The 24,001-nt window shown below is 40.1% G+C and overlaps 5 protein-coding genes and 1 long non-coding RNA gene across 8 annotated transcripts; 3 read left to right on the forward strand and 3 right to left on the reverse strand.

Moving 5' to 3' along the window:
* Window positions 1-2: 2 nt before the first annotated feature.
* Window positions 3-2,481, forward strand: LOC135349027 (dynein axonemal assembly factor 10-like). Its single transcript, XM_064547475.1, has 8 exons — window positions 3-232; window positions 284-384; window positions 604-734; window positions 784-1,001; window positions 1,053-1,187; window positions 1,776-1,876; window positions 2,040-2,172; window positions 2,303-2,481. The coding sequence occupies exons 1-8, from the start codon at window positions 50-52 to the stop codon at window positions 2,375-2,377; spliced, it is 1,077 nt and encodes a 358-aa protein (XP_064403545.1). The 5' UTR covers window positions 3-49; the 3' UTR covers window positions 2,378-2,481.
* A 128-nt stretch (window positions 2,482-2,609) lies between these two features.
* On the forward strand, window positions 2,610-11,505 carry LOC135349017 (serine/threonine-protein phosphatase 2A 56 kDa regulatory subunit gamma isoform-like). The gene is made up of 14 exons (XM_064547461.1): window positions 2,610-2,804; window positions 2,967-3,137; window positions 3,295-3,445; window positions 3,851-4,050; window positions 4,587-4,790; window positions 5,312-5,442; window positions 5,630-5,689; window positions 6,243-6,405; window positions 7,872-8,042; window positions 8,225-8,352; window positions 8,948-9,049; window positions 9,222-9,294; window positions 9,850-9,957; window positions 11,045-11,505. The coding sequence occupies exons 1-14, from the start codon at window positions 2,772-2,774 to the stop codon at window positions 11,213-11,215; spliced, it is 1,866 nt and encodes a 621-aa protein (XP_064403531.1). The 5' UTR covers window positions 2,610-2,771; the 3' UTR covers window positions 11,216-11,505.
* A 544-nt stretch (window positions 11,506-12,049) lies between these two features.
* Window positions 12,050-13,691, forward strand: LOC135349031 (isoaspartyl peptidase/L-asparaginase-like). Of its 2 annotated transcripts, none has more exons than XM_064547481.1 (4): window positions 12,050-12,271; window positions 12,470-12,611; window positions 12,671-13,156; window positions 13,432-13,691. In XM_064547481.1, the coding sequence occupies exons 1-4, from the start codon at window positions 12,128-12,130 to the stop codon at window positions 13,605-13,607; spliced, it is 948 nt and encodes a 315-aa protein (XP_064403551.1). In that variant the 5' UTR covers window positions 12,050-12,127; the 3' UTR covers window positions 13,608-13,691. The 2 variants fall into 2 exon arrangements, with proteins under 2 accessions (XP_064403551.1, XP_064403552.1); XM_064547482.1 differs by having other exon boundaries at window positions 12,061-12,263; window positions 12,501-12,611.
* On the reverse strand, window positions 13,676-18,192 carry LOC135349023 (gamma-butyrobetaine dioxygenase-like). The gene is made up of 12 exons (XM_064547472.1): window positions 17,647-18,192; window positions 17,482-17,597; window positions 17,367-17,425; window positions 17,237-17,312; window positions 16,755-16,799; window positions 16,581-16,705; window positions 16,385-16,525; window positions 14,651-14,711; window positions 14,538-14,591; window positions 14,293-14,361; window positions 14,120-14,224; window positions 13,676-14,044 (listed from the first exon to the last, which is right to left on the reverse strand). Exons 1-12 carry the CDS (start codon window positions 17,984-17,986, stop codon window positions 13,934-13,936), a joined length of 1,302 nt encoding a protein of 433 aa, XP_064403542.1. The 5' UTR covers window positions 17,987-18,192; the 3' UTR covers window positions 13,676-13,933.
* Window positions 18,193-20,216: 2,024 nt separating this feature from the next.
* On the reverse strand, window positions 20,217-21,278 carry LOC135349036 (uncharacterized). Of its 2 annotated transcripts, none has more exons than XR_010398860.1 (2): window positions 21,058-21,278; window positions 20,217-20,486 (listed from the first exon to the last, which is right to left on the reverse strand). It is a non-coding gene; the product is annotated as an uncharacterized LOC135349036 (long non-coding RNA). The 2 variants fall into 2 exon arrangements; XR_010398861.1 differs by having other exon boundaries at window positions 20,217-20,561.
* Window positions 21,279-21,287: 9 nt separating this feature from the next.
* LOC135349033 (uncharacterized) lies at window positions 21,288-24,000 on the reverse strand. The gene is made up of 3 exons (XM_064547485.1): window positions 23,861-24,000; window positions 23,476-23,764; window positions 21,288-21,535 (listed from the first exon to the last, which is right to left on the reverse strand). Exons 1-3 carry the CDS (start codon window positions 23,952-23,954, stop codon window positions 21,436-21,438), a joined length of 483 nt encoding a protein of 160 aa, XP_064403555.1. The 5' UTR covers window positions 23,955-24,000; the 3' UTR covers window positions 21,288-21,435.
* Window position 24,001: the final 1 nt, after the last annotated feature.

The following is a 24,001-nucleotide window of genomic DNA, read 5'->3' on the forward strand; positions in this document are numbered from 1 at the left end:
ACAATGACATCATGCTGATTTCCTGGGATTACCCTTTTTGATTTGCAGCATGGAAGTCCTTGGGAAGCCTCAGATCATTGCTCACATAGAGAAAAGCTTGAATTACACTGTGTTTGACGTTAAATGGATGCCCAGCAGTGCTAAGGTTGTGGTGCTGGGCTCACATCCCCGCGATACTGGTGCGTTGCAGGTGTATGAAATCTCCAATGGAGAGCTGAAACTCGTTTTGGAGGTGAGCTTCTTTTGGAAAGTAGATATGCTGCATTCGTGTCATGATTCCTAGTCTGAGAAGAGGCACTCTTTCAAATGTGGCAGTTTTGGAGCGACCAGTTTGCACAAGCGCAGATTTGCTACTGGAGACTTTGGGGGTCGGCTCAATATATGGCGAGTTTATACAACAGATGCACCGTGGCGACACTAAAAACAATTATGGTTTGCAAAACTATGTATCAAAATTAGATATTTGTACATGCATAGGTGCACTAATAATTATGATAGCAAGTACAGACTGTCAGCCAGTTATACTATTGACAAGTAAAGAAACAAGACACGTGTTTTTGCTCCAACATAGACCATTCCTATAACTTGACAACACCATTGCAGGGATTTCAGTCATATTGAGGCACCTGTCTATTCCGTGAAGGCTCACGAGCAGATAGTAAACTGTCTGGATGCTGTGGGTGGTCTCGGAATAGGTGGTGGGGCTCCTGAGATTGTCACAGGGAGCAGAGACGGTGAGTATGCTATGGCTGTATGATCTAGGTTACAATTTCTGTATGGCAGGAAGTGTAAAAGTGTGGGACCCTCGACAAGCCAATGACCCAGTGGCCTGCATGGAGCCAGCTGAGGGAGAGACGAGACGAGACTGTTGGACTGTCGCATTTGGGAACTCTTACAATGACACAGAGAGGTGTGTCTGTGCCGGATATGATAATGGAGACATCAAGATGTTTGATATGCGGAAGATGACCTGTAGATGGGAGACTAATGTGAAGAACGGAGTAAGTTTATCTTGAGTAGTGCATGTACCTACATTTTTCTGCTTTTCTCAGGTTTGCTGTTTAGAGTTTGACAGGAAAGACATACCAATGAACAAGCTAGTGGCTACCACTCTGGAGTCAAACATTAATGTTTATGACCTGCGTACCCAGCATCCCACTAAGGGATTCACATCCCTCACTGAAAAGGTGTGTGCCACATTGATTGGGATGATTGCTTTGTAACTCTATTTGGCAGTAATAGTACTAGCTCTTATTCCGTTATCGGTCTACCCCTAATTTTTTGTCAGGGTGTAGCCACAGAGGTATACGGTGATTAAAAAGCTCATTGTGTGTATATATATGCATATGTTCATCTGTTTATTCCAGCTGTATATGCACAATGATGGCATATCGAGTGCAACCTGGTGTCTTGCATTTCGAGTTATAAGCTAGTTTTCACTTGCATAATGTACGTAGACAAATATGTTCATAGAAAGGTTCTATTAGTTTGTCCTACACTATTTAGTACAGCTACTTTCAGAGCTACTCCCCACGTGTACAAGAGTGAAAAAAAAAGCTGCTATGCTTTGCTGCCAGAAGCAGCAGCAGCCTTTACCTTTTTGCATATATCCACCCCTTTTTGAATACAACTTACTGTATAATTATGGTATCAAATGTAAATCCATCAACACTTGTTTGAGCTTGAGAAAAAACCCTGCACCGAGGCACCACAGGTGCTTGGTGACATTTTTACCATAATTTTTGCTAAAACTAAGGTAATGTGTATTGCTGCAGGTACCAAAGGCGTCCACTCTATGGTGTGCACGTCACCTCCCCCAGAACAGAGACATCTTCATCACCAGTGGGGGATCAGGATCACTACACCTCTGGAAATAGTAACAGACACACATGTCCACTGTACATCCTGATAGACATGTATCCTCGCATCAGCACTTTATTACCTTTATGTTCATAAAATTAATGTGTCCACTTATTAGCTAAGCTGCATGGTACAGTGAGTATCCATGTAGTGTCTGTTTACCTTTGTTTCCTCCCCAGTTCTTACCCGGACAGTCGTGTGAAGCAGGACGATAAAGGACGGGATGTGGGTGTGGTCGGGAATGTGTCCCTGCTGCAGAACGTGGTCCTCTCTTCACAACCTATATCCAGCATGGACTGGAATCACGATAAGGTGTGTGTTATGTACAAGTAACTACTGCATGCCATTTCTAACTTACCAGGAGTACCACTATACCAGCCACTTTTACCAACTGCATGATACGTGTGTAATCTGTTTGTGAATTGTTTTGTATCCGCTGCAGGAAGGTCTGCTCGCTTGTTGCTCGTTCGACCAAACTGTTCGAGTGGTTATTGTGACTAAGCTGAACCTTGTGTAGCTCCATAGCTTTCATATTATTATGAGTAATTTTGTATAGTATGGCTCATTTCACTTATGTATTGTAATCGTCCTTTATATGTAGTACATTGTGTGTATAGTCGAGTCATCAGTTTGCACATAACACTAGAGCCTAGCCTCGATTCCAGGCCGATTAAAATACGATGCGGCCTGAAATCGAGGCTAAACAGAGCCTTTCTCGATAAAAAGCCGCGTCTAGGCCAACCCAGTCATGTCATGTGGCCTCACGTGTGCATGCCTGCCCAACTATGGCTGGAGAATTGTCCATCTCTATTATAAAGAGGCAGCCAGTAACTTTGCACTCCCATTGCTACATAGAAGTACATAGGGAGTGAGTTACACTTTTACGGTACAGTGTAGTAAATTAAAGGAAGATGCCAATAAAAGGGAAAAAAGACAAAGATAAGGTCAGTTCTGTAGGTACTACATGTATGTACAACTGTTGTTGCCATAAAGTATAATTATGGTGTATGCTTAGCCAGACCAAGTTTGGTCTAACATTGTTTTATGAATTAGTGCACACTTACCTTGTGGTCTTCACAATCATTCTAGTAATTTCTATCCTCTAGTCAAAGCAGTCCCCGTCAGCTGGCCAGACCTCTACCCCTCAGTCCACAAAGGCTGGCTCCACTGCGACTACAAGCGGGATCGGGACTACTACAACAGCTGGCACACCGTCGAATACCAAAGGAAATATGACGGAAGTTACCAAGCACGACGCTCACATGCCTGGACACCCTGTGAGTTTATTCAGAGCTGGTGTATCTGTCACCACCATTTGACTAAGATGGAAGGACCCCTATATATACACAAACACTGTAGCACCCATCGTACGTGTACACATATGCATACATACATAAACCCCTTCCTCATAATTAATTATGTGCACTCACACAGACGAAGACAGTAGCTCCCACTCCCACATTCCCCACTGTGGTTACCAGGCTACAGTTCACCTCTCCACATATCCGCAAGGACAAGAACAGAGGCTCCTCAAGATTCAATATCAGTCAAAAGAGGGAGATACAAAAGCTTCCTCTGCTCAAAGGTACATTTATGTCTACTATCTCGCAGATCGGTCCAGTGTGTACAGTGTACATAAGTATTTGACTATTAAGATCCAAGCACTGCTTGTGAGTTAACTACTGTAACGTACTGCTGAGTAAGTTTGGTGTATGATCTTGAAAACACTTAATGTCTCTAGGCACACGCACATTCACAATCAGTGTACAAAGGTACAGGCAAATCGTATGTGAATTAACATAGGAGTTATACACAAGTCTGTATTTGAGTACACACGTGTATGCCTCACATTTTATTGGTTTACTTATTGTACATAGTGGCATTGTACTAAATATAGCTTTGCCAAGTTGAGCAACTGGTGTTTTTAGTGTGCATTTGGCACACCCTAAAATGCTTTTTATTTACTTCTGTACTGTATTTTCACTTACAGATGTTGCCCCATCAGCGAGAGAGGAGGTGTTTATCCAGAAGATTCATCAATGTTGCGTGATCTTCGACTTCAACCTCGACCCACTGTCTGATCTAAAGTACAAGGAGATCAAAAGAGCAGCTCTCAATGAACTGGTTGAGTACATCACCACACAGAGGGGAGTTATCACAGAGAACATCTATCCTGAAGTAGTTAATTTGGTAAGTTGCACGTATGCTGAGACTGGTCAATTACATAATTATGATCATGCTTGAGTGCTTATGTGGTCAGTCTGGTAACCTAACTACTTCTTAGCTGGAAAGACCATGAACCCAAAGGATGACTGCTTGCATGGCATACTACAGTACTATTAGGTCATTTTAGATCTATTTCTGTACCATTAAAATTTGATTCACTGAGCTTGCATAAGGAGTGGTTGTAAGTTTATTTCTTGAAGCTTAAATAAAGGAGTGAGGAGATCTTGTGTCATGGTTATACAAATGTAGAGATTATTTCGTACACAGTTGTACAGAAACATAATATTGGGTTGAGTGACATAGTAATAGATATAGATCTTCTTAGTTCACGTTTCAAATGATATTCAATATTACACTTTGTACGATTTCATTAGAGCGCCATTAGTAGTGGGAAATCCTACATGAAGAGTGGCCACAGTCTTATTCTGTCAATGTTTTTAGTTGTTTGTGTGATTATTACATGTATGTTTGACCCCCTCCTCTCCCACACACACATGTAGTTTGCAACAAATGCCTTCCGAGCCCTTCCACCTAACACCAATCCCTCAGGGGCTGAGTTTGACCCAGAAGAGGATGAGCCTACCCTGGAATCAAGTTGGCCACACCTACAACTAGTCTACGAATTCATGCTCCGGTTTCTGGAGTCTCAGGACTTTCAACCATCCACTGCCAAGAAATATATTGACCTCAAGTTTGTCATCCAGGTTAGATGTATGCTGTTATGAGTTAGAGAAAGTCATTGTCATTCAGTCTACTACAGTGTAAAATTAGTACATGTAGAGTATCATCATATTCTATAGTACTGGATAGTAATTGTGGCAAAACGTTTCGTGTGTCTATATCTCAAAGTGGTTGTCACTGGTAACAGCTATGTGCGTTTGCAATCTTGAATGGCAGATTAGTTACTAAGTGATCATGCAGTAACGACCTATGATACAGCAATATAATAGTAGCTTGGCTGGTAGTGATTCTCTTTTGCCTATTATGATTAAGTTGGCTATACCCTTTCTAACTCATATGCAGTGTGTTGTGTTTTCAAATGTACACGTATCACATGATCTCTTACATATCACCACCATGACAATATAATATTTGTATTGTACGTGTACACCAGGCAGCTATCATATACAATTTTATAAGGAATTGCATAAGAATAACCATAACAAGTGCCATGGTGATGTACAATGTACTTAGATTCCCTGCAATGATAATTGATTCGTTGCAGCTGCTGGAGTTGTTTGACAGCGAGGACCCACGAGAAAGAGACTTTCTCAAAACCACTCTACACAGGATCTACGGCAAGTTCCTGGGTCTCAGACAGCACATTAGGAAACAGATCAGCAATATCTTCTATAAGTGAGTGTAGTGTAGAACCCGAGTCTTGCACTAGGCACTACTAGACTGTAGTGTTGCTTCTATGCTACATGTATACAGTAACAATATCAGTATACACTAACATGTAAGTTTAATGCATACTGATGTCCATTGTCCACTTTACACACTGCCATTTGTCATTTTGGTCAATGTGCGTTGTCTTTTGTAGGTTTATCTATGAGACAGAGAAGCATAGTGGAATAGCAGAGCTACTGGAGATTCTTGGAAGGTCAGTTTTTTCTGGTTGTACATGTAGTAACATCAAGTATCAGGAATCATTGTATCAATTTGAGGAGCATATGTTAGTGACAGGTGTGGGGCGTGTCAATTACGCGATTTAGGATTATGGTTTATGGCAGAGGAAACATCAGCACCTTATATGTAGTTTTGGATATTCGTGAGTGAGACAGGAGTGTTTTGAGGGGGTTCTCTGCTAATATTGTTTGAAAATTCGGCAAGTTCCTATGGGCGTACATGTAATTGTTGAGAGAGGTTTAGGCATTAAGCGTAGCCATAGATGCAGCCAGCCATCCCCAATGCTTTGATGTGTTGGTAGCTGTTCTCAAACAGACAGAGTGTATGTCAAGGGTAGTAGCAATTTAATACAGACTCGAAGGTGCTAAATACAATTAGCGGGTTTTATTCAACTGTTTCACACCTCTTAATACATGATCTCCTGTCTAGCATGTTGAAAGAATTATGTCATAGCAAGTTCTGGCTAGAACATTATACAGTCCCTTTGATAATTTCCATGTTGAAACAACATTTTCCACATCACACAGTATCATCAATGGATTTGCACTGCCACTCAAAGAAGAGCACAAATCTTTTCTGCTTCGAGTACTCATTCCCCTCCACAAAGTCAAGTCCTTGAGCTGCTACCACCCCCAGCTTGCCTATTGTGTAGTGCAGTACCTGGAGAAGGACCCATCACTTACTGAATCTGTGAGTGGCTGATACCTATCGTATAGCGGGTAGTTTTCGTTGCATGTATTCTGGTAAACCACGCCTAAGTTTATCAAGGTCAGACCACAGATAAGTACCCGCTATATGGTATATGGTAGGGCTGCATCCAGGATTTTGGATCAGGGGGGGAGAATTGGGCAAATTATAGGGTATATGGCAGGGCTGCATCCAGGATTTTGGATCAGGGGGGGTGAATTGGGCAAATTAAAAATGTAGGAGGGGCGAAGTCATCAGAATTATAGCAGTAAAATGAATCTGCCAGATCCTGGGGGGGGGGGGGGGGCGAAACTGTGCCCAGGGGGGGTAAATTACCCCCCTCTCCCCCCCTCAATGCAGCCCTGTATGGTATAGTGTACTATCTGTGCATTGGGCTGGGTAGGCTCGACATATTCATTACACACGCTTTTCACATGTATGTTGAAACACTTTTCATTGCTCTTCTGCCAGTAAATACGGATAATACATGTATGCATAAGTATTATTATGTACTACCTAACCTTTATTAGGCGGTGCATAAAGTTATAAGAAGTTATAACTGTGTGTTACGTGTTACTGTAGTTCCCTGGCATATTATAAAGTTTGGTAAAACCATAAAAAAATGTCATGTGTGGTATAGTTGATGAACCTAATTTCTGGTAGTGCGACAACCAAGGAGAGTAGATTTTTTATACAAAAACTCTACCAGATGGTTTCTGTGGTAAACTGTTGAAAGGTATGTAACTAATATCTTGATCGAGTTACATGTATAGCCAACAAAACATCTTAGAAGCATATTCAGCATCATTCCTGTAAATACTTTGTTTTGACGTATCAGTGTCCTTGTTACGCCCGCCATGACATGTTATGAGTGTTACCTGAGAGGTTGTCATCACAGAGGTTTGTATGTAACGACAAGATGATTCGTGGAGTCACTAATTAGGATTACCATTGCTTGCGTCAGCAAAAAGTTTAAAATATCGTGCAATAGAGCTACTCTAGACTAGCAGCTAAGATATCCTCCAGGTAGGGTATAGATGAAAACTACACTCTTGTATTACATGCTCCTCAAAAATCAACATAATGAGTAACATGATTTTTCCACCACAAACCAACAGGATCTACATGTACTAGTAGCCTAGACTTCTGCTGAATCTTAGAAGCTCGTGCACAAATAAAAAAAAAATTAGGCTGATTTTATGCTAACATAAAATCATTTTCGCCTGTTCTCATCTTCAAGCAGCCATCTTGTAATGAGGATGTAACAGGTGGTGGTTTTAGGTAAGCGCCAATAACTTTACCTGAACTCGACTAAAATTGACCAAAACACCACTACTTACGAAAATCTTCGCCAAAATGTAAAATCTACTCTTTTGGTTGTCTGTCACACTGTATATGTTTGGGTATGGTCCACAGATGCTTTCTTGTACACTATCATAATACCCTATTCCTGTGCATTGTAATCTCAGGTGGTAACAGGGCTGCTGAAGTATTGGCCCAAAGTCCACAGCACCAAGGAGGTGATGTTTTTGAATGAACTTGAGGAGATTATGGACGTCATGGAACCCATTGAGTTTGTCAAAGTAATGACCTCTCTTTTCAGGCAAATCGCTCGCTGTATCTCAAGCCCTCACTTCCAGGTGAGTTGAATGTACAGTTGCACTAAGTGTCTCTGATAGTTTACAATGTCTGTAGTACATATACATGCCTGCTGTTGTAGCTACATGTAGTAGGTCTCTTACTGTAGTACAGTCAGTGACTCAGTGTTAGATTCAGATTGTACATGTCCATGCAAACAACACACTGACATGGTTACACACAGGTTGCTGAGCGAGCGCTGTACTACTGGAGCAATGACTACGTGATGAGCCTGATAAGTGACAACAGTCAAACACTCTTCCCCGTTATCCTACCAGCTCTCTACAAGCATTCCAAGGCACATTGGAACAAGTGAGCTATTACCTTTGACAAAGCTTTACCTGCCCCTGTAAAGGATATTTGTAAATTATTGCATCTACTTATAATTATAGCAACCTTCTTAACCTGAGTCGCGTAGGCGTTACAGTAGTGTGTCTGTGATTTTGATATAGTTATTTTGTCCCTAGTGCGACTGTCTTGATTGTAGCTTTTAGATATGACGCCTTAGCCATGTACATTAACATTTCAGCCATTCACTTCTACATGAGACGACCCCATCCAATTTTGCAAAAGTGTAGAGCGAGCCAGCTATGTAGAAAGTAGATCAAAATAGCCTTAAACCGTAGCTTAAACTAGCACAGGCTACTGGTCATGTTGATGCTAGCATAGTCAGTGCCCTAGCTAGCTTACAAGTTTACAGTAAGCATGCTATATACATGCAGTTCTTACTATAATTATGGAGCCTAGCTAGTTGAAGACTTCTTGGTTCAAGCACACCGTAAATGATGCTGTGGTAGTTAAAAAGTGTTATTCCAACCTGCGTATCGATGCGCTTTTACTCTGCATGCTCTTTTTAAGTAGCAATGTTAGCTTGTGATTCAGTGGTAATTCTTTTCTCTGTTTGTAGAACTATCAGTGGACTTATCTATAATGCTCTCAAGATATTCATGGAGATGAACCAGAAACTTTTTGATGAGTGCAATCAGAAATACGAGGAAGACTGCCAAGCGTGAGTACTAACTTGAGTATAATTATACCGTTTTACATGCTATAGAAGTGAAGAAGATTCTACCTGTAAAATAGTTGTGCTTATTGTATTATAGGCGCTGATGTTTTACAAAAAGTATCCACTTTTAGAGATTAACTACTGTGGTATAATGTTACTTGTTGCTACACCACAGTGCTGAGGGCCACTTGAGAGATAGAGAAGAAGCTTGGAACAAAATCGAGAAATTAGCACTGAAAAATCCACAGGTACAGTATAGTTCTTTGATCAATATACCGTATTTACTTGATTAAACGCCCTCCTTGAATAAACACCCAAAAGCTCTGTCTTTGTCAATAAACGCCCATCTTAAATAATCGCCCATGTATGGGGCGTGGCACTGTGGGTGGAGCTAAATAGCACGTGGAACCCAGTTGCAAGCGTGGCAGCATAGAATAAAAAATAAAAACACTTTTTTATGATGCATCGATGGCAGAGAGAGAGATACCGACACAGAGGGCACTCCTATGACTTAAATTTAAGCTTAGAAATAAATTTAAGCTGAGACAGCAGCCCAAGAAGAGCACAATAACTGCTGCTGTGCAAGAGTTTTGGAGGAGACATAACAATAAATGCCCTCCTGGATTAAACGCCCTCCTCGTTTAAACGCCCCCTCTAAAGACTTCGATCTGAAATAAACGCCCGGGCGTTTAATCAAGTAAATACAGTACATGTTTAAGCAACAGTACGATATGGTGTGTATCCTACTCATTAATTTTCACGATGAACAATAATTCATTAACTACTATTCATTGTTATTGCAGTTTATCAAGTTGTCTAGACCAGAAGCAATCACCACAAAACTCAATATTCCCCAACCCGAGCCGATGGAGGACACTACAGGAGAGGCCCCTCCCTCGTCTGTGCCCCTTGTAAGTAATGATATCTCAACAGAGAGTGCATGACAGGGAGTTTATGAGGTCTGGATGTATCTGTAGGGTTAGAGTTAGATAAGTCAGGCTAGCTACCGTATAGAGGGTATATTTCGAGGGTATAAATGTTCGTGGTTTTCGCGGATTAGGCATGAACCGTGAACATTTATAACCGCGAATTTAATATTTCATGCATGCATGCTGCAAAAAAGGCGCTATTCCACGAAAATTAAATCCGCGAAAACCTTTCTAAAGGCACATCCGCGAAAATTTATACCCTCGAAATATACCTGCTATACGGTATCATGGCTATCCTGTAGGTATATTTTGTATGGCTGGCTATAAGTAAGTAAGTTTCTCAAGGAGCAGTTTCTCTAAGTACAACCATCTCCAGAGTTCTGCTTCAGGTTTCCAAACGACTAAAAATCTGGATTAAAAGCGTTTTGCTCAGATTTGCGATGATTGCTGATTACCTCTCACGCTTGACTTAATTCGCTTGACTTCTCCTACCTAGACAATTCCGCCATCCTTTTGTGTGACTGTCTCACGTACTACTTTAAATAAAGGCTTATTCCTGTCTTGTTTTGTTTTCTTGAACTCAACCAATTCGTTGCTTGTCCAGGGAAAGCACCAAAGCAAGGGAAAGAGTCGTACATCAATCTCAAATAAAAGAGGTTTACATGCAAATGGATTTTTTTCTAATGCTCTAGTATCAGCCTTACTAAGTAGCGAATACAACGTTTCGACAAACAGGCTACAGATTTTTTACGTACGATTCTGAAGAGACTTGATGCAAAGTTGTACTGAGTAATTATTCAAGGGTGCCTTCTAATTTATTGATCCTGCCGTAACGTGGCTGCATGTTTTCCCTATCGCTAATAAGTCAAATAGAAAGTTTCGACATACACAGGCTACAGATTTTTTACGCACGATTCTGAAGAGACTTGATGCAAAGTTGTACTGAGTAATGCTATTCAAGGGTGCCTTCTATTTATTGACCCTGCCGTAACGTGACTGCATGTTTTCCCTGTCCATCAGTATCTCCCACTGCACACTCAGTGAATCTCGCACCTCTCCCTCATTGCAGGAACCACATAATAAGACCATTCAGGAGAACCCTGACAGTGCCAGTGGACCCAAGCCAGGCCGTAGCATGATCCGGAGAAAATCATATCTACCTGCAGATTATGACACAGCAATGGCATTACAGCAGTACAACACTGTAGACTCTGTATTGCCCTCCTCACAAGAGACATAGTCCAATGTTCCGTTTGTTCGGTGTGTGTTTTCACACTTTCATTAGCTGTAGGTTTATAGTTGTATTGGATGGCAGTCAATGCCAGTATATAGATATTGATAAGACTGATTTCTATTTTGTCAGGTTGGGTAACTTGACTTTCAATATTTTTTTGCTAGTTAAGTACATGATGTTGTACATGTACGTGATTTAATGTTTGTAGTTTCCCTTTTCAATGTGTGGTCAATGTTAACTTTTTCTCATTGCTTTATGGTTAATTATCTCTTTCTATGCTTGTGACAAATTTCAAATTCTCAGTGTAAAATATATACATCATGTCATGGCACAGAACGTGTGCTATGTTGTACTATAGTGGTATAGATTTGTTGTCTATATACATGACTGTATAATTATACTAGGAGCATGTAGAGCATATTTGGGTGATCAGGCAAATTGTATAACTTATAATGGGTTATAAACCTAAACGATTATTTTGTGTATTAAGAGAAGTTGTGATGTTTGAATGTAATTATGTATGTATATTTTCCTTAAATAATTATAACTCCATAAGCATAACACTGAGCACTATAATTATGTTGTGTTTGCTTCGCTTGCCCTTATACATGCAGGATTATAACATAGAATGTGGATTTGACTCTTAACATAAAGCCGCTTCGTGTTTTTGTATACATATTTAACAATGCCCTAGTCTAGTCTATTTCTGTATTTAAAAGTTGAACGTAATTTTTTAAAGGTGGTCAAATTTTGTCACCATAAATTCAGTCTCGCAAGCATAAGAATGTCTAATTTGACCATGCACTCAAGCAAAAAACGATTCAAGAGTTTGGAGAAAATTAATTAGTGACCTTATTAAATAATTATTAGCCAAGGTCAATTTATAAGTGAATCCAGCCTCCTGTGTACCTATCAAAAATGGCTGCTGTTATTGTGCATGCTGGAGCATATGACATTCCAGACCACGAAGCTGATCCTTTGAGAGAAGGATGTAAGAAGGCTGCACAAGAAGCACACAAAGCATTAACTGAGGGCAAATCTGCAGTGGATGCTGGTAAAATGGTAACGATTGATATAGAATCTACCATTCTTTTTCACCTCACACATAAAAAAAAACATAAGTCAACGGCTACAGCTATATATAGTGTACATAGACGTCTAACGTCTTAGTAAATCATTACGAGACCACACCATATATATATACACTAAGATTTCTACATTCCATAATTATTTTTAAGTGAGGTGAAGGGTTAATTGCAGCCATATTCTAGATGTCCACTTGTAACTTCAGTTGAGCTGGCTGTGTGTGTCCTGGAGGACCACCCTCTCATGGATGCTGGCCATGGCTCAGTCCTCAATGCAGCAGGAGAAGTGGAAATGGATGCTATCATTACAGATGGATGTAAGACAGTCCGCATACATCTAGTTTACATTATTATCGAGTCCACTGTAACCTCACAGCATCACTCAACTTTGGGTCTGTAGCTGGAGTGAGGAACATTTCTCATCCTATATCTCTGGCTAGAATGGTGATGGACGACACACCTCATGTGATGCTCATTGGAGTGGGGGCCAACCTGTTTGCCAAGGAGAAGGGTGTACCTGAGGTGGACCCTGATGAACTGGTCACTGCAGAAGCAAAGGAGGCCTATCAGACGTTCAAACAATACTCTAGTGTGGTGGATAACGTGTTCAATATAGATAACCACTTAGGACATGACACTGTAGGAGCCGTGGCCATCGATCTCTGTGGAAACATAGCAGCCGGTACCTCAACTGGTGGAATCTCGTTAAAGCGTGTTGGGCGAGTAGGAGATTGCCCTCTGATTGGGTGTGGGGCAATTGCTGATAGTGGAGTGGGAGGCATATCCTGTACTGGTCATGGAGAGTCAATTGCTAAAGTGTTACTGGCACAGAGGTCTCTATCAACACTGCAGGCCAAGAATGGTACTACAGTAAACAGGACACCAGTATTCCAGAATGTACCTAATAAAATACCTTACATGCAATAATTTATAATTTAGTAACTGTTCTTTTTTGAGCGGCTGCATGGCCTTTGGTATTTTGGATCGTGCCATTTAACAAGTTCGTTTTTGTTTTGTAGCCCTTTAAAATTAGGCTTATCTATGATGTCAGGAGTGCATGAATATTCATGCACTCCTGATGATGTATGTATCAATTGCAAATGTCCCATTTTTGAAAAGCATATGGGCTACACACAGGTATAGATGCTGAAGGTGCCCTGAGTGAGTCTCTAGGGTACATGTTGGATCGTGTTGGCGGGCGTGGTGGAGCAATCATGGTGACAAAAGAGGGGTGTGTGGCCAGACACTACACCACCAAAGGAATGGCTTGGGCCTCTGTCAGCAAGACAGGACAACTGGACTCTGGAATATAGCTTGTTATACAGCAATAATGACACCAATTTCAAAATAAGATGTGATGTCATAGTGAAACTAAATACAATTATGAGCAAAAAATATGTCATCGTTGAAAATGGGTTAATATATGCACTTAGCTACGGAAATAATATTACATGTATCGGTATATAATTTTTTATATGCATAATAATTATTATAAATAGAGATGTAATCAGTACACACAAGGTGTATAAGATACAGCTTAAAAACATGGTTGTCATCTACATTAGACTACATAGGCCACTCCGAGTGAATACATGCAGTCATCTCTCTATTAGGGGACGCCCCAAATAGCGGCTATAATCTATGATGAGTTCACATTGAAAACTCGTCTGATGGGAACTTCAGTTTTTCCGAGTTGTTTGCAGAGAACTTCGTAAGTGCTTTTGAAGTGGTCAATATTCACATAAGCACCCTGCAATACCAAACAATATATATCACAAGGAAAATATTTAACTAACAACAAGAATTCTATACAGTTCACACATACTTGCAGATGTCTTTGTCCTCCGTTAAGAGTAAAATGTTTCCTGGAGTGCAGTATTCTTCGATTATTGAACGTCATTGCCTCCCCTGGCTTAAGTCGATGGCTCAGCTATAATTGTAATTATATAACATGGACACCAGTCACACTCACACCACAAACACAAACAATGAACTTGCTTTCAATTTGGATTTATCCAACATTTGAGCGAGACAGTGGTAAGCCTCATAGTAAGGAATAACATCTTCCTAAGCAATATAGACATACATAACACCATCAAAAATTTACTACGGTTATTATGCTGCTCATTAAGGTAACTGTAGACTTTTCAATGCACATTGCAATAGCTTTAATCTGACTTTTTGGCCACTAGCTTACTCAGAATTGAGTTCATTTCTTTGTTATGCTGCCTCTGTAACTTTACCTTGGGTACATCCAGTGGTCCTTCAAAGGGAGGAGACCATGACATTCGCACAACCTACAGCCAGTGAGACAAAAGCATCTAGGTACCCAACCCATGCAGGTATTGTGACACACCTTTCCGTATCTGTCCAGCTGGATATGTGGACAATAGGACACCATTTCCACAGGCTTTTCTCTAAAATATGTATATAGCACATAAATTAAGGCCTGCCTAATTATGTGTGTAGATCACAATTCTCAAAGAAAGCAGCACTTCACAGACTCGTAACACATCTCTATGTATCAAATCAACAACTACAGTAGACTCTCGCTATTCCGGCTCTCGAAAGTACGGCCACCTCGATATACCGGCCATTTGGCTTGGTATGGAATGCTAGCTATAATTATGTTTACTGCACAAAACTCACCCTGAAGTACGGCCACTCGCTATTCCGTTTACCGGCCAGTGCTGGCTGTCCCAAACAAGGTTTTCAATGTAATTTTATACGTATATTATGGCCAGATATGACGTTTTGGGTGTGGTTTAGCAAATAAAATTGGATTACACTTAAATAGAGAACAGAATGATTCATTATCCTACATTATCCTCGAGACAAGAACCGCAAAAGTAGTCATTAGATTCGAGGAAAGGTCGTTTTTAAGCCGCGGCTATTTCCTGAGCTGCAGCCACCTCGCTATTCCGGCCAAGCTGCATGGTCCCAAGGGTGACCGGATTAACGAGAGTCAGTATATGTACGTATCTGTAAAAACAATTTTTACTATACATTCAAGAGAGCCCCCCATTGATTTGTACCGTACTCTCCCGAAAATACACTCCCTTCCCTCTTGCATAGAACCATAAAATCATGGGGTGGGACTCAAAAATTCCTGCTTAGCTGCTGACTCACGTTATGCATGGTACATAATTATGCAGGTAAACACATCTTCAAAGGGAAGACAGGTCATCTGCGAACTAACAGTACCATGCAGGGATCTCTAGCTAAGCTACTGGCTAGAGTAGCGAACTTTTGCACCAGTCTCTTCCGCAACATAGAACTGGGTCACTATAACTGTAATCACTAACTGTATCATGAGATCTCTAGCTAGCTAGATAGTTTTCATCCATCTATTTAAACGTTAGACTTTAGATTTAAAAGCTACATCATATAATAGTTATAACAAGAGTCCGTAGTAAGAGAGAGAGAGAGTATCAACAGCATGCATACTTTTGCATCAGTATTCAGAAAATAACGTGACTTACTGTCTGAAACGCGTGATCAATAATGACAATTTAGCAAAAACATTTTGCTGCCTCAAGGCAAATCAGGTGCTGGGATTGGCCAGCTACTAAGCAGGAAGTCACGTTACTTTCCGATGCAAGGTATAGCTTCGTTCTATACTCTCTCTCTTTTGTTACGTACTCTTGCTATTAATCGATGCTATATTACAGCAATACATTCCTGCTCCTACTGGTGTACTAGGAGGGGGTTAAATACGAAGGGGGCGCATTTTCGGGTGAGTACGGTGTATATACCGTATAAATTATCTTCTAGTTATTCCGGACACTTTTCTGGGCAATGTTCGTCATTCTAATACTGACAGCTGACACTTTAATTTAAGATACATTCCAGACAACGTAGCTTTATAGTTATAGCAAGAGTTCTGCAGTTTGATAGCTCAAAGCTTAACTAGTTTTAATGTGGTTAGATCTAGTGCACAACTGTTCAGTCGTACACTGTACTTAGCTAGTAGCTCGGATGCCTGTTTTAATTATTCCAGGCATACCACGTGCAATAGTGCCAATTATACCCAGCAGTAATTATTTTTGCTGTCTGATAAATTAAAAAATATACGGCTATGTACATGTACCTTTCATAATGTATTTTCTGAAACGTGGCAGGCACCCTTGATAGTGTTTTGAAGTGTTTTGGCCACTTCTCTCGTAGCTCTTCTACCACTGGGAACATATCTAGCATCACACTCTCGCCCCCCTCCACACAATCGTCAAAACTGCACGTAATCGATCTGCATGTGACTATATAGTCGTTTTAACACAAATCATTACCGGAGACAGTGCAGTATTTGTAGACCAGGAGGCGACTCATAATATATTAGATCCATGTGAAATGTTAGAGTCTGGTTGCTATAGGCGATGTTGACAAAATCTTCTTGCGCTTCCACATGGAATGTCTTTCAAATACAAATTTATATAATCATTCAGCTAGCAGTGTTGACCTACCTCTCCATATACTGTATCTTGGACATTGTACATGGTCTCAGCGAGCTAATACACAACAGCGAGTACATGTGGAATATTAGCAGGTGAATTAGAACATGTCTGTCTATGCATGAACCCATTATGTAACACATTATCCAACAATGAATGACTATCTTTTCTCTAAAGAATTTGGGGTATGTTTTATCAGGAGCACATGAGGAGATGGAGCGTCTTTCAATGCAATGTGCTGAGTGCTCTGTACATGTGCGGCTGATATCGCGTTTGATCTAATAATAGTAAATATCGATCATGAAAATGTTAGCAGCACTTACTCATTGTTGCCAGATATACTTGCTTATCTTTTGTTGCTAGGCAACAACTACCTAAGTACATAGGAGTGGTCCTAGCAACTTTTCACATTGTAGTCTAGTCGTAGGTGCCTTACTAGAGACTCAAGACAACTGAATAAACTGCTTTCTAGTCTGACTATATATTTAGCTGACCTTTTTGCACTCTTCCTGAACTTCCCCCATGTTTGTCAGCAGACACACACCATACTCATTGAGCAAATAAAGCCACCTGTTCACACCAATACTTGATTACATTGTATAAGCACTACAAATTGGGACTTGCCTCCATAGCTTCTCTCTGTCATTCGTCAATCCCGTGGCACTCATTACTGGAAGGTCAATCTGACAGCAATGAACACACGTGTATCTACATGTATGTGGTATGAATAAACACTTACAGCTGTTTTAGGAGTGGACAGGTCTGCATTTTGCTGTAAATTTCTTCTCGTCTGTAAATAATCTATCTGAATGTAGCCATGGTGACCACTGGACCAGAAGAGATTTAGCCTGCCATCTATCAAAAAGAGTGCAACTTCTACCAACATTTACAAAATATCACAAACCTATGAGCGCAACAGATTTAAGCGTAATTGACGGCGTAATCTCAGAGAGGTCAATGGTCTTCTGTCCACTGGGGGCCAAACAGGAGGGGCACTGGCAGTTGTGCCTCAACCAGGTCGAATGATAAGAAGAATCTTCGCCATTGGCTTGTACTATTAAACTTTTACCATGGTTGTCCAGTTTAGCACTTGTACTCCCACTGGGAGTATGAGTGTACTGTAAGCAACTCATATATCGGAGGCTACATTGACTAGCCAAGGGACCTAGCAATGGTTTATGAGCATTCCTGTGAAATTTAATTGAAGCTATCAGCAGTCTCCGAAGCTCCATTGGTTTGAACATTGATACTCATCAGTCATAGGTTGATTTGTAGATCAGACTTTTATATTTATAATAATTATGTAGAAGTACGTAGTCTATCAATGAACTTTGGCCCTATCTTTGCAGATCCACCCTTTTCATACCATTCATTTACATGGCTTCTCTTTTATTAGCCTTCTTCACTGGCCTCCCCTGAAGAGGCCTGAGATCGAGGCTACTCTTTTAGACAAACCTAGATAAAAGACTTGGAATACAGTACACATGTAGAAAATAGAAATTATAGTAGGATTAGAAGGACGACAAAACATCAAAGAAAACCATGCAAACTTTTGAATTCATCCTACACCAGTCTCAATTTAGTCTATGCATCTACTAGCTGCTAGATGATAAATAAATAAAAAGCTAATCTACTAAATCATGAAAAACTGAAGTTCCTGATCATGAAGTGTTTGGCTCAGCGAGATCTTAGTATACTAAGATCTCACTGAGCCAAACACAAATTATGCTGCACTACACTCAGGCGTGAGGGGTGCGGGCTGCCGAGAGATCAACCTCCTATATGATTAGGCCATAAGTAGAACAGTCCTGTTCTATCTATGGTTAGGCCCCTGCTTGCAAGCCAGTCCATTATTCACATGAAAAATTGAATTCTACAATACAAATGTAGTTATTAAACGAGAAGCTCGCGTATACACTACTTTATACTTATTGACTCTCCTTGAAGTCCATTTTGTACTGTTAACACCACATTAGAAGTATTTACAGAGACTTAATGACAACACCAAGTGCTCATCACATGATCTTCACCAATCAGCTTGGCTATTAATAGTTGCACGACTGTACCTACGGTATTAAGTTGTGCACAACATGAAATGTTCATTGTATAGCCAGGTACAAAATCGGTTGAACTGTACACGTGGTAGATCATTTAGAACACACTACAATTATAGCCACATGATCTAAATTCGTCTTGTGTACTTCAAGCCTGTCCTTGGCACACAGCTAATCTTGGCTATATAGGTCACGTTTAATACTATAATAATAATTATGGTGTGCATATAGTACAATGTCATAACTATTACCTAGATTTATGTACCGTAATGAATACAATTAGTTTATTGATTTGGATACAAAAAAGTAGCCTCGTTCCCAGGCCTTACTTTTTCTTGCTGTTGTCACTGTTCATCCATAAACATAAGAAAGACATAGTGAGGCAGCAAAGAAAGAAATGGGCGTACAGTTAAGAAAAAGTAAGGCCTGGTTTGGGAAATCGCGTGATCCACAAGGATTTTTATGAACGTGGGCGATATGTAGCCCACAATCGTGACGTAAGGTATTCTCCCACGCATTCTGTACTGTACTGCACTGAGACAACCACCAAGCTGTGCTGCAAGTCAGATCAGAGAACCAGCGTGGCCAGCTCTGGTGGCAGTAGCTACCTGCTATATGATAATGATGACTAAGCTATTCTACTATAGCATGTAGAAAGACACAAGAAAAAGTAATAGTGATAGAATCTAAACACACAATCTAGACTAGTAGATCATCTAGCTAAGCCTAAGGTATAGCTAGCTATAGTGCTTGCAAACTTCCAGTTCCAAGTCCATGTCCAGCTTGCTGCAGGCAAAGTTTTACTAGTCGTAGACCTCTGTGTGGGCAGTCCAACATCTCTAGCTCAGTATGCCCACGCTCATTTTCACCCTTCTACCACCCTTCTACCCTCACGCGACTTCCCGATACAGGCTCTCCTTTTTCCTAACCATAGATGATACAGTACTGACGTGGATGTGAAACGTTTCCGGATTCCGGTATTCTGCTTGAAGCTATCATAGTAACGAGCATATCCGAGGTAATTTACTAGTTTCCGTAAATTAAGCAATTTGATCCAAATAAACGCCGAGGAAATTATCGAGGTTATACCAAGCAGCTGTGTAAGTGAGTTGGCAGAACTGGCCAGAGACAGATAAAAGAGAATCTATGTATTAACAGAAAGGATATTGATGCTGCAAGTGTATTAAGCGAAGACAGTAGTAGTGACTGTGAGGAGGTAGAATGAGTAGAGGAAGTACAGTCCAGTGCAAGATGATATTAACTATTCTATAATTAGTCTAGTAAATAGTCTATAATTATTATTTTATAGTAGATCTACCCCTGTACCCATGTAATTATATCCAAAAAGCAAGCCACTCAATGTTGGTAGCATGCATGTAGATCAAAAGAAGTGTGGCTGACTCGTAACACTAGCATGAGATAAGCAAACGGGTGAAATTGTTGATGATCTGTACGTGTACGTGTACGTGTACATGCTAATAATTATTATAATAGTCTTGAGAGTATTAATTTATAGTACACGATAAACTGTTTCTTGATCGTTTACGAAGTGGCTGTGAGAGAGACACATTCCAACTTGCCGGTTCGAAATTCCTATACAAGTGTAGATACACGGCACTTGAAAAGAGGTTGGACGTTAATGCTGTCTTCACCGATGGTGTTGCCTAGAGAAGTAGCACTCGAGTAGGTCCTGGGATAAATTTCACTTGATAGTATAATTAGCTAACATTTGGCAATTGATATCTTAGCTCAGCGAAAGACAACACTGCAATTTGGAAAGTTAATGACATGTACATGTACGTGTGAACTTATTGATAGAAATCATAATTGTAGTTGTAATAAGAACGTAGCATTAATTTTTGTTTAACAGTACATGTACATGGATTTTACATATTTTTCTTGAGGCTGTATTTTTCCAATAACTTTACTGTATGCTTAGTTAATAGATTCTCCTGCTGCATCAATACACGAAGGTTTTCATCAGCTAAATATGCAAAAAGTAGGCTCAACAGGTTTAGAAATAACCTCACGCAAAAAGTGCAACTAACTCATGCTTTAGCCCTTTCTATAGCACTTAAACTTTCATAACAGTTGTCAAACATAGATTCTCCTCGTAGTTTACAGTGTACTTCAAGTATTACTACTGAATGGTAACCTGAATATTTACTGTCCAAGCCAAAAATCTCACACAAAGTATTTTTACAGGAAAATTTATGCTAAAATATGATATTCTCCCATGAGCTTAGAGAAACTAGTCTTACCTACAAGCCCACTGCAAGTATCAATGTGTGCCGGTCATTTTCACCAGTTTTCAGACACGGAACACTGTTTACTACGCTCTGGTTGCTATATAAACATGACAGTTACAGGGTTTCTAACATAATCTGCTCGTTACGATGATAGCTTCAGACAATTCCCGTGGACCCCTCCGGATACTAGGCCGTTTCACATCCACGTCAGTACTGTATCATCTATGTCCTAACTTTACGTCTATTTCTTTCTTTATTCCTCCAATTAATACCGTATTTTATCTCATTGAACGAATAATACAGTATTTTATCTTATTGAACGATTGTGATAAAGAACAGAAAAAGGAGAGCCTGTGTAGAGGCTAACAAAAAAGCAGGCTGCATAAAATATCAGTCACAACAGACACAGCAGCAGCAACACACCACCAGCAACAGGATGATCACTAGTAGACCACCAAGTCCAATTCCTAGACCAATGGTCAACTTGAACCTGCATGCAGGGAAACCAATCGCTGTTACATTTTACACAGTCCAATGCATGCATGCATGAATAACTATTTTCAATTTATGATTAGACGGACCAAGGAACAAAAGCACGTTTTATGGACAACTCACACAGTGTGGAAATTAAGGACATTAACACATGACTTGTACTAAATATGGTTTTATTGTGAATAGTGAACTGTCACTAGTAAGTCTTGTTATGCCTCGAGGTGTATAGCCACATGAGGGATAGGTAAAGCTGACTGTGTGTGTGTGTGTGTGTATTTCCAGCTGTAAGTATTGCTCAACGGTTGCAATGCGACGAAAACTAACAGCTTCTACATAGGCTTCTAGCTACTTCTCATTTGATTTGCAAACTAAAGCTTTGTTCTCCAGTTATGGCTAATTTTACTTAGTTACAGCAAAAGTGCATAAGAAGAGAAGAGTGTCGAACTACTGATACTTCTACACAAATACTGTGCACAAAGTAACGTTACATCCTGTCAATTGCACGTGAGCAACTCGCAATTGATGACGTTTGCGCATAATTACGCAACGCACAGAAGTTGTTAATAGTGAGTAAAGAGTGCAAGTGAAGAGGATCAACTCGACTATTGTCTCTATTTAGATGATTTTTGTGAAGAGATCGTCTCCTATCAGTGTGCAGTGAGCAGCTCCACAAGCTCTGAACGTTGAACGCGAACATTGAACAATTAATAGCTAGAATTGTTCGAAAACCACATCCCTAAAATGTTACGGTTAATATTTACTAGGAGATTACTACAATACTTTATCACGTGCGAGTCATGTTACTTTGTGCACAGTGTTTGTGTAAAAGTATCAGTAGTTCGACACTCTTCTCTTCTTATGCACTCTTGGTTACAGTGAAGGCTGTTGCAGCCTGCTCAGAATCTTTCATATCATCATCTGTTCGCACAAAGTTTCTGAGTTAGCCTTGCACTAAAGCGCTAGCTTTTTGCTAGCTACAGGAGTCAGAAAAGAGCTGTTAAAGCAGCTAGCTATTTAGCTATTTGTGAACTTGACGTCTTGCAGACATACCCCTTATTCTTGTGGATCTAATACGCATGCGCGCTCACCCCCACGTGTGAGAGAATCCATTTTGAACCCCATCTCCTGGCATAAACAATTTTCTTCTTTCTTGAGATCCTGGTAAGCCACAAAACACTACAATGATACTATAGATGCATGTACCAAGTCTTTTCTTCCCAGTTACACTTTTTTGTATGAACTTCAATAAAGTATGTGCAGCTAACTCATGGACTTCAATTCGTATTCTACTACTATCAAAGTTTTCATTGCCAACGCGCTGTCTCAATTGCAAATACATGTAAAATTCATTATAGAAAACAACTTATATGCCCTCTAATACTTTAAGTGAAAGCACAACATGGCGAGAGGCATTAGCACAGCGCACCTTGCAACACTCGTTAGTTGTAGTGGTTGCTTTAGTTGCATGAGACCGTATTTATATTTAATTTAGTGTTCCGCTAGAAACTTCTTCTGGTTCTATATTTAATTTAGTGTTCTAGAAACTTCTTTTGGTTTTCCGTTTGTATAAATAGCATGTGTGTAGCATGTGTGTCTCTGTGCATGTGTATACTGATTCCGATTGTTGTTACCTGAACCTCTGTCCGTCTGACCTAGCTAAGCTAACCGAGGTATTAGATCCTCTGCCAACACTCAGAATAATTATCAACATGTACATTGTTGAAGATAAACTGGTGCCAAAATTCCTATACCAATTGCATACAGTGCACTGAAATGGACATTCAACTGATAGCAACAAGGAATGGTTGCTTGCCAAACTGTTCGTCAAATTGGATTCTACTGTACGTGTTCTAGTAAGAGAAAAGGGATATTGTCACACAGTAAAGTATGCGTATAGTATGCCACTATAGGACACGAAACTGTGAAAATTTAACTTACAGCAAATCTAAAAAATTGTTTTCTCTCTGGCTGCAACATCCTTTTCTGAAGTACACACAGCATTGGTTTCGTAGCTGCGCAGTTTCCCCAGTAGATCCAGTGGTTTTTACTGTTGTATCGTAAATGTCTTCTGATAGCAGACTGCTGGGACATTGCAACGAGCCACACACAGAAACAGTCGTACAGCATGTGGATAACCTACTAGTAAGGTTACTTGACAATGCACAGCATTGCTCAATAACTGGCAAGCAGCATGTTTCACCACAGTAGGTCTGCAGAGAGCATTGATCTGCAAATCATAAGTATAATTATATTGTTATAATTATGACAGTCACCATAATTAGTCATGAGTAGATCTATGAAGGTGGTTCTAGATCATGTTTACCTTGTGCTACTGTTAGATCTATAGATCTACCTACAAGAACTATGAAGTACAAAAAGCTGCATGAAAACAACATACTGTAAACTGTACAACTCATGAACAAGCCAACATCAATTAAACTTTATATTGTATTGTATATACAGA

The sequence above is a fragment of the Halichondria panicea genome, chromosome 15 (assembly GCF_963675165.1).
Source record: "Halichondria panicea chromosome 15, odHalPani1.1, whole genome shotgun sequence".
NCBI classification, from domain to species: domain Eukaryota; kingdom Metazoa; phylum Porifera; class Demospongiae; order Suberitida; family Halichondriidae; genus Halichondria; species Halichondria panicea.

What these genes read in the sequence shown, in the direction of transcription:
- LOC135349027 (XM_064547475.1), top strand. Translation starts at nt 50, where the DNA reads ATGGAAGTCCTTGGGAAGCCTCAGATCATTGCTCACATAGAGAAAAGC. An exon ending in AGCTGAAACTCGTTTTGGAG is followed by an intron (nt 233 to 283) that starts GTGAGCTTCTTT and finishes CATGATTCCTAG; the next exon opens with TCTGAGAAGAGGCACTCTTT. An exon ending in TGGACTGGAATCACGATAAG is followed by an intron (nt 2,173 to 2,302) that starts GTGTGTGTTATG and finishes TATCCGCTGCAG; the next exon opens with GAAGGTCTGCTCGCTTGTTG.
- LOC135349023 (XM_064547472.1), bottom strand. Translation starts at nt 17,986, where the DNA reads ATGTTCAAACCAATGGAGCTTCGGAGACTGCTGATAGCTTCAATTAAA. An exon ending in TGTCCACTCCTAAAACAGCT is followed by an intron (nt 17,426 to 17,481) that starts GTAAGTGTTTAT and finishes CATTGCTGTCAG; the next exon opens with ATTGACCTTCCAGTAATGAG. An exon ending in AAGATACAGTATATGGAGAG is followed by an intron (nt 16,706 to 16,754) that starts GTAGGTCAACAC and finishes TGTATTTGAAAG; the next exon opens with ACATTCCATGTGGAAGCGCA.
- LOC135349031 (XM_064547481.1), top strand. Translation starts at nt 12,128, where the DNA reads ATGGCTGCTGTTATTGTGCATGCTGGAGCATATGACATTCCAGACCAC. An exon ending in TGCTATCATTACAGATGGAT is followed by an intron (nt 12,612 to 12,670) that starts GTAAGACAGTCC and finishes GTAACCTCACAG; the next exon opens with CATCACTCAACTTTGGGTCT. An exon ending in AACACTGCAGGCCAAGAATG is followed by an intron (nt 13,157 to 13,431) that starts GTACTACAGTAA and finishes GGCTACACACAG; the next exon opens with GTATAGATGCTGAAGGTGCC.
- LOC135349017 (XM_064547461.1), top strand. Translation starts at nt 2,772, where the DNA reads ATGCCAATAAAAGGGAAAAAAGACAAAGATAAG. An exon ending in ACCTCAAGTTTGTCATCCAG is followed by an intron (nt 4,791 to 5,311) that starts GTTAGATGTATG and finishes GATTCGTTGCAG; the next exon opens with CTGCTGGAGTTGTTTGACAG. An exon ending in TAGCACTGAAAAATCCACAG is followed by an intron (nt 9,295 to 9,849) that starts GTACAGTATAGT and finishes TTGTTATTGCAG; the next exon opens with TTTATCAAGTTGTCTAGACC.
- LOC135349033 (XM_064547485.1), bottom strand. Translation starts at nt 23,954, where the DNA reads ATGAGTTGTACAGTTTACAGTATGTTGTTTTCATGCAGCTTTTTGTAC. An exon ending in AGATCTAACAGTAGCACAAG is followed by an intron (nt 23,765 to 23,860) that starts GTAAACATGATC and finishes TATGATTTGCAG; the next exon opens with ATCAATGCTCTCTGCAGACC. An exon ending in AACAATTTTTTAGATTTGCT is followed by an intron (nt 21,536 to 23,475) that starts GTAAGTTAAATT and finishes CCCTGCATGCAG; the next exon opens with GTTCAAGTTGACCATTGGTC.